The sequence below is a fragment of the Petaurus breviceps genome, unplaced genomic scaffold, assembly GCF_028583685.1.
Source record: "Petaurus breviceps papuanus isolate PSGF00001 unplaced genomic scaffold, PetGlider_PUasm1.0 77, whole genome shotgun sequence".
NCBI lineage: Eukaryota > Metazoa > Chordata > Mammalia > Diprotodontia > Petauridae > Petaurus > Petaurus breviceps.
The window spans coordinates 2,186,994-2,195,781 of record NW_027186492.1 but is presented as its reverse complement, the minus strand read 5'-3'; the positions used below and the strand labels follow the sequence as shown (position 1 = coordinate 2,195,781).

The following is an 8,788-nucleotide window of genomic DNA, read 5'->3' as shown; positions in this document are numbered from 1 at the left end:
GAATGGGGGGGGGGGTACTAGCTTCGTTTCGCCCCTCCTGAGCAATGTGCAGACGTGAGGGGCCCAGTCACCTCCACAGGGCACAGTAATTCCGCCGCCAAGGCCCTCCCCGTCAGGCACAAGTTGTCATTCGTTCATTCATTCATTCACTCATTCATTAGTTCCTCAAAGCCCAGGCTCCAGGCACCCGTCTTTAGCTGAGTGTGAAGCAGAGGCTTGGAGTTGGGAGACGGGCGTGGGGGTCGGGGAGGAAAAAAGAGGAAGGAGAAAAGACAGTCTCACCATGGGGCACAATGAGAGCTGGATCCCCCGAGACTCCAGTGACCGAGGCTTCCCCCAAGCTTTAGGGCCACATAATGGGTCCAGCGCTGAGGCCGTCTGGACCAATCGAAGCTCCCTCGGGGTCAGCACCTTGGAAAGCGGAGAGGATAGTGAGGCTCAGACCTATCGGCATTTCACCACAACCGTGCAAATTGTCATCTTCATTGGCTCTTTATTAGGTAAGTGCGCACAGTTGAGGTTGTAGGCTCTCTTCTAATGTGGGTTTCCCTGAGGGCGCTGACTTCCTGGGCAAGACCAATCTTCGGTGGTTGGGGCAATGTCTCTGTTTTCCATGCAGGGTTTTCCGATGCCTGGCAAAGTGAATCTAGTTGAAGGAAGATGATGTTTAATGAATCATTAGAGCGTAACTGCAGTTAAGTTGCAGAGAAGGCAGGTGCCTGGCCCCCAACCCCATAGTAGTAGAGATCTGAGCTCCTTTCCTATAGACACCCTAGGTTAATTCAATGTTACAAGTATCTCTCAAGACGGACATTGCTTCAGCGTTCAGGGATAATTTATGATAAATGTTCTTAGGGTTGTATATATGATTATAAGAACGGAGTTAGATTGTTGAGCTTACTTGTGTGTGCTGTTGTTTACAAATACCTGAACACAACTCTATGATTTTATTCATATTGTCTGGATATAGAAAGTTACCACTGTTTGAAAGTGTGCTTGCACATTTGCCTCCCATCTCTATGTCAAATTCTAGTAGAGCCATAACCCTGTTTGTGTTTTCTTGCTCACTTGATATTGTTCTTAACCCTATCTGCTGATAAATAACCCTGTGAAGTTAGGTTCCGATGTCACCTTGGTATATCATTCTTAGAATGTTGCAAAAGCAAATGAATAACCAAGCCACTTGTGAACTAGCTCCCCGCCCCCTTTTTTTTAATTACCTGAAGTGTAGAATAAGAGAAGCATAGTATCCCTTCCCTCTCTCCCATTAGTCTGGCTAGTGCAGAAAAGAAAGATAAACTAATTTATTTTGATACTTCTAATAAACTGCTAATAAAAGTTGGTTACTTGACTGAAGTGGTTCACAGACTCTTGGCAACAATTTGAGAATACTAAATGGTAAAGTATTCATTGCTTTGAGGTTTGTTTGAAATGTACTTCATCCTGGTAAATATATAGCTGTCCCTTTAAATGTAGATGCTGTAATCTAGCATTTATAAGGGCATAAAGATAAGAGATTTGTGTGTATGATGGACTGTGGAAGCAGAGACAACACATATATACTGAAGTTTTAAAGTAGCAAGTTTGTTGCTGGTATGTGGATATTTAATAAACCTGCATTTCAGTGGTATCAGGATTAATTGAAATCAAATGGATTATATCTCAAATATTATGAATGTTTGGAATTCCCTCCAAACTTTAACCATTTGCTATATTTCCATTCTATTCTCTTAGTGTCTCAATTTCAGAACAAAAAGTTTTGATTATGGGCATCCTTTTCTATTTCTAGCTTGGTTTCTTATAAAATAGAATGTTAAAGAGAAGCAAAAAGGCAGGAAATGTTCTCACATTTGTGTAAAGTGTATGAACATAGTCTATTCTAAGTTATTGTTCATCAAAGCAATTCTTGGATAACTGGATTTTTTTAAAAGTGCATTTAGTATGGAATTTGGGTGAGAACAGGTATATGTGTCCATGGATACCCCTTTTCTTTTTTCTCCAAAGCACTAGAGTTGTAATTTGTTGATAAATTAGGTTGATAAAATAATTCACATAATAAAATAAAGTTTTATTTTTCATGTGTATTTTCAATCAAGGGTTGATGTGACTTTTTTTTTCTGTAGTTAATACTGGTTACATGTAGTTCTTTAAGTAAACTCAAAGTTCTTACATCCTAAATATTTCTTGCACTATATCTAGCACTGTCAGTGGCATGTTCTCCCATAAACTTGTTATGGAAACAGAAAATAAAACCTCTTCAGGCAGAGTACAAGGAAATACAGACAGATTTTGGAGAGATTATAGAGAGAGATAAGAAGAAACTGCAGTCATTTTGTAAGATAATGATGTTGTTTCCTCATGACAGTTAAGATCAAAATTCAAGTTCTTCTTACCTAATATTTTAAAAAATGGATTTGACCAAGAATTAAGTTAATCTTTCAGACCAAGTAAACTTCTTTTTGATTATGGGAAAATATTCACTATTTCCTAAGAACTAACATTCACTCTACCTGTATTTACCAATGCCATATCTTTCCCTAGTTAGACCCATTGCTTTAATTTTTCCTCACGTAAGCCTCTGCCAATTGTCTGCAGTTACTGAAAGGAGATACTGAATTTATTTAACTTGATAATTTCTTTTATTCTTGGCTTGATTTCATACAAGCCCCTAGAGATATTGAGATACAAGATGGAGAATGGCTTGTTGTAAACCTGTAAAATAACACTCTGTACAGTCAATGCTCTTGGATATAGTTAACTGGGTAGCCCTGAAAGGGATTCAAGGCTGAATGGTAATGTTGCAGCATAGTTCTTTTGAGTTATGGAGTATTTCTGTTTCATAACTCTATATGAATTCAATAGAAAGGAATCCATATTTATGTTGATCTTGGACATTTGATATCATCATTTTGAAATAAAGAACTAAAGTCACAAATGCCCTGTGATGTTATTCACATAGTTGGGAATGAACTTGGAAACTTGACTTTCAGTCACTATTTACTATAGTCCAGGCTTCTCTTACTTGCAGGTCTCCCAAAAGCTACCCCAGGTTCCAAGGATATTTTGGGCCAGATTTATTTAAATCCACAGATCATAAGCTCCTACCCATGTTTCTTTTACAACACCACCCAAAGAATACATTGGTTCAAAGCAGAAGCTAAAGTGAATGACAAGGATATCATACCATAGGTAGGAGAGAGAATAAACACACATAAGGAAAAATGTATGATTAAGAACACTAATAGAGAAGGCACACAGAGGTAACACGTGTGAGAGATAACATGTGTGAGAGAAGACATGAATTTGGAACACATGACCAACAAAAATGAATAGTTAGCGCAACTCATTCTTTTAAGGCTATGAGACTTTCTTTGTTCCCACTGTTGCTGCTTTTTTTTTTCCCCTTGAAAAACTGATGCTGATGTCATCTGCTTGTCCAGTGATGTTATCAAGCTGCAAGCTGCATTTTTCCCCACAGTTGCAACGAACCTGCTCTTTCTCCACTAGTTGGTCATTTATACTACAGTGCCTTCTGTTGGGTGACACCTGCTGGTTGTTCACTTATTTACAATTTCTACATAGCCTCCTCCCTCTCTAATCCTCTGAATGGGAGGGGTCTCTGGGCCAATAACCCATAATCCAACCTCCCACTCCTTACTACCTCCACTTTAGGCTATCTCATCTATTTGTGATTCAATCTAACTAACAATCCAGCCAACTAAGCCTTTGTCATCAAGCCTGTCCTTGAAACTGCTTTTCTTCTTTCTCACCTGTCACCCCTGAATTCAATCTGCTCTTTAACTGAGGATGAGAAAATTCTTTTTTGTTATAATCACATTTTTGGATTTCTATAAATTCTAGGTGCCACACCTAGCAGGACTGAAGGGGACTGGGTGGATCTGGAGCCTCCCCTTATTCCCAGTACTTTAGGTAATGAACAATACAGTCCACAATCAAGGTAATTCAAAGATTAGCATTAGAAGAGGGGAGTAATTGCATTTAACCCTAACTAGAAAATGTTTGGCTAACTTTTGTTTTCAGAAGAACAATTTTTGGTGGAATTAGAATCTGAAAGATCATGAAGGCTACAAAACATTTATATGCTTTTCTACTTCCCAAGAATATTTCAAGGAATAGTTTTTCTTTTCATTCTTTTCTTTTTATGAAACCAACCTTGCCTCCTGTCTACTTCAAATAAGAGTCTTCCCCATTGTCTCCTAAGGTCAATATGGGAAAAATAATTACTTCTTATTATCATAGTGTTCTGTTATGGTTATTGACAACTACCATGATGCCCAATAATAGAACAAACCTAGAATTACTACTACTTACCAAGTTGGGGAGGGGGGGAGAGAAGAAATATAATAGTTGAAAATGAGCAAGAAAATCATAGCAGCCTCTATTTTCCCAATTTTACTTAAATCATGCCTATTTTTATCCTGTGCAGATTCCTAGCCTTAACTTTGTGAAACTTTGGGAATATTCAAATGTTCCAAATGTATTGCAGCAGTGTCAAGTTAAAATGTAATTAGGTAAATTTTTATTAAAAATGAATCTATGAAATATACCATGTTTATATTGCAAAAATCAAATAGTATCATGGTTATCTTGGGCTTACCTTAGGATTTATTTTTCTTTTTTCCTCTCTTTGTGTTTTGGAAAGGGATTTGTAGAACAACAAACTGGGACTCTGATGACCTGTATCCTTAGTTGACACTGTGACCTGGGAATTCTTTTCCTGTCCAACCAACATAGATCTTCCATTGACTTGCAACACTTTTGGGGAGTAAAGTGAATTGGAAGCCTGACATGAATGAGCCTCCTTTTCTCTATTTTCCAAAGCAATAATATTGTCTATGTGCTACATTGTAGAAGACTAATTTAGAATTTAATTGATTTACATTATTCTCTATTTTCAAACTTTTCTCCATCTTTCTTTATGAAAGCTTTGCTTTGAAAATTATTATTATAAGTTGTAGGTTTCACTTATTTGTGTGGAGGTCTGACATTTTAAAAAGCTGAAGACTTTATGTATCTAACTTGCTCATTTGAAAGATGAAGAAGGTAAGGAAAAGAAAAGCTACTCACAGATCTTAGATACTGTTCAATCTAATGACATGCAAAAAAGCAACAACCTTTTTCTGCTAGTTTATATCACACTATTTGTTTGTATCAGAGAAAAATAACTTCCATGATGCTATTTCATATGTCTATAAAAGACAGATGCACAGCTTATTCAAATATAATAGACATGCTTATTTTGCAAAATGCCAAATGTCTGATAATACCTGAGTTCTATATAAGTGTATTCTATTCTACAAAAGTTATTATGGAAATGAATTGGATGATGCCAAAGTGTCGGCATGGTGAAATATGAGGAAATATAATTGAATTTTCAGAAGACCTGGATTCATATTCTGGCTTTATTACTTTACTACCTAGGACTTATTAGGTTAAGCTCTCTGGGCCTTGGTTTCTTCATTTTACAAATGAAGAAGTCTAAAGTCTCTTCCACATCTAAATCTATGACTATGTATCTAGAAAATGCTCTAAGTTCAGACAAATATTGATGAATAGTGTTACTGTACAATGTTTAGAACTTAATCATATAAGACAATATAATAAATACAACATTAATGACCATACTTCAGTTTTCAAGTGTGCTGGAAGTCTTTGTGAAAATATAGGGTCATGAATTGAAGGCAATTCTATGAAATTAGTCTACCCATCTAAAATGAGGGACTTGGATTAAGTGATCCCAAAAGTAATTTCCATTTCTCATCTCTATGACTGTTATACTATAGGATAACAATGGTAATAATATATAGTGTATATATATATATATATATATATAATAGCTAACATCTATTATAGTGCATACTATGTGCCAAACACTGTGCTAAATGCTTTACAGTTATTATCTCATTTGATCCCCACAACCATGGGAGGTAGGTGCTATTATTATAATTTTACATATTTCCACATGTAAATTTACTTATTATTATTATAATCATCATCATAGTACAGTTGAGGAAACTGAGGTTGTGACTTGCCCATAGTAAATGTCTGAGGCTAGATTTGAATTCAGGTCTTCCTGACTCCAGGCCCTGTGCTCTGTCCACTGTACCACTTAATTGCCTCTAATCAGTAGCCAATCACCTGGGTAGCTGAACTCCTAGGAAATTGCTCCAGTTGATTTCATAATGACTTTGAAACTAAAAGACTATGTGACCAGATTTAATTACAATTTAATGTGCACCAGAAAAATCAATCCAACCTCCATATGGGATGAAAGACTGTCAACTAGATGGCACAGTGGATAGATTATGGGGCCTAGAGTGAGGAAGACCTGAGTTAAAATCTAGCCTTATACATTTAGTACTTGTGTGACTTCTGGGAAAAATACTTAACCTCTGTTTGCTGCAGTTTCCTTAACTGTAAAATTAGGATAATAATAGCATCTATTTCCCAGGGTTGCTGTGAAGATCAAATGCAATAACATTTGTAAAATGTGTCTGCCCCAGAGTAGGCACTATATAAATGTTGTTGTTTCATTTGATCCGCACAGCATAGTAGTCATCGAGTTGAGAAATGGAAATTACTTTTGGGGTCATCTAATCCAAAGCCCTCATTTTAGATGGGTAGACTAATGTCATAGAACTGGCTTCAATTCATGACCCTATGTTTTCACAAAGACTTCCAGCACACTTGAAAACTAAAATATGGTCATAGATGTTACATTTATTATTATTGTCTTATATGATTATTAAATTCTAAACATTGTACAGTAACACTATTCATCAATGTTTATCTGAACTTAAAGCATTTTTTAGATATATGGTCATAGATTTAGATGTGGGAGAGACTTAGACTTGCTCATTTTATGAATGATGAAATTGAGGCCCAGAGAGCTTAAACTATTTAGCCCAAGGTAATAAGGTAATGAATATGAATCCAAGTCTTCTGAAAATTCAATCATATTTCCTCACATTTCACCATGCTGACATACTTTGCCATCATCCAATTCATTTCCATAATAACTTCTTGACTTATATAGAACTTGGGTATTATCAGGCATTTGGCATTTTGCAAAATAGGCATGTCTATTATATTTGAATAATCTTTCCTTTTTTATTTTTCAAATTATTCAAACTTTTTAAAACCCTTCTTCTCTCAAATTCTTCCTGGAAATTGACTTCTTATGTGACATTTTTTATGTTTGTCCCTCAACGATGAATTAATTTTCTTTCAAGCACAGGGCAGTACCTAACCAGAAATAATATGATAATATATCTTTCTAGTACTCTCAATCTCAAATTTACGTTTTAAAAATGTAATCCACGCAGTGAGTAAAGCACTGGCCCCGGAGTCAGGAGGACCCAAGTTCGGTTCTGGCCTAAGACACTTAACACCCACAAAAAAATAAACTAGCCATGTAACCTTGGGCAAGTTACTTAACCCCAATTGCCCTCCAAAAGGCAAAAAAAAAAATGTAATCCAACAAAAACAAAAGTGGTGAATTCACCACCAATGAAGAGGTAATTAAGACAATCATTAGGAGCTTTTTTGCTCAATTATATGCCAATAAATTTGACAATCTAAAGGAAATGGGTGAATATCTTTTAAAAAATTACCCAGATTAGAAGAAGAAGAAATAAAATACTTTTAAAAACCCACTCTTAGAAAAGGGAATTGAACAAGCTATCAATGAACTTCCTAAGAAAAAAATTACCAGGACCAGATGGATTCAAAAGTGAATTCTATCAAACATTTAAAAAGTAATTAATCCCAATACTATACAAACTATTTGGAAAAATAGGTAGAGTCCAAACAAATTCCTTTTATGATGCAAATATGGTGCTCATACCCAAACTAGGAAGAGCCAAAACAGAGAAAGAAAATTATAGACCAATTTCCCTAATGAATATTAATGCAAAAATTTTAAATAAAATACTAGCAAAGAAATTACAGCAATATATCACAAGGATCATACACTATGACCAGGTGGGATTTATACCAGGAATGCAGGGCTTGTTCAATATTAGAAAAACTCTCAGCATAATTAACCATATCAATAACAAAACCAACAGAAATCATATGATTATCTCAATAGATTCAGAAAAAGTCTTTGACAAAATATAGCACTCATTCCTATTAAAAGCACTAGAGAGCATAGGACTAAAAGGAGCTTACCTTAAAATGATAAGTAGTATTTACCTAAATCATCAGCAAGCATTATCTATAATGGGGATAAGCTAGAAACCTTCCCATTAAAATCAGGGGGGAAGAAAATATTCCCATTATCACCTCTATTATTTAATATTGTACTAGAAATGCTAGCTATAGCAATAAGAGAAGAAAAAGAAATTAAAGGAATTAGAATAGGCAATGAGGAAATAAAACTATTACTCTTTTCAGATGAAATGAAGGTATATTTAGAAAATTCTAGAGAATCATTTAAAAAGCTACTTGAAGTTATTAACAGCTTTAGCAAAGTTGCAGGATACAAAATAAACCCATATAAATCTACATCATTTCTATATGTTACCAACAAAGTCCAGCAGCAGGATATAGAAAAAGAAATTCCATTTAAAATAGCTGTAGACAATATAAAATACTTGGGAGTCTGTCTGCCAAGACAAACCTAGGAACTATATGAACACAACTACAAAATACTTTTCACACAAATAAAGTCAGATCTAAACAATTGGAAAAATATTAATTGCTCATGGGTTGGTTGAGATAATATAATAAAAATTACAATTCTATATAAATTAATCAAACCATA

The 8,788-nt window shown here is 35.2% G+C and overlaps 1 protein-coding gene across 2 annotated transcripts in view; it reads left to right on the top strand.

Moving 5' to 3' along the window:
- The first annotated feature begins 256 nt into the window (after window positions 1–256).
- Window positions 257–8,788, top strand: part of GPR176 (G protein-coupled receptor 176) — a 125,191-nt gene continuing 116,659 nt past the window's right edge. The window contains exons 1-2 of one of the 2 annotated variants that reach the window (XM_069105684.1): window positions 257–500; window positions 3,012–3,049. In XM_069105684.1, coding sequence (XP_068961785.1) covers window positions 284–500; window positions 3,012–3,049 — 255 coding nt within the window. In that variant the 5' untranslated portion in view covers window positions 257–283. The remainder of the gene's footprint in view (window positions 501–3,011; window positions 3,050–8,788) is intronic. The other variant, XM_069105683.1, reaches the window with a different exon arrangement.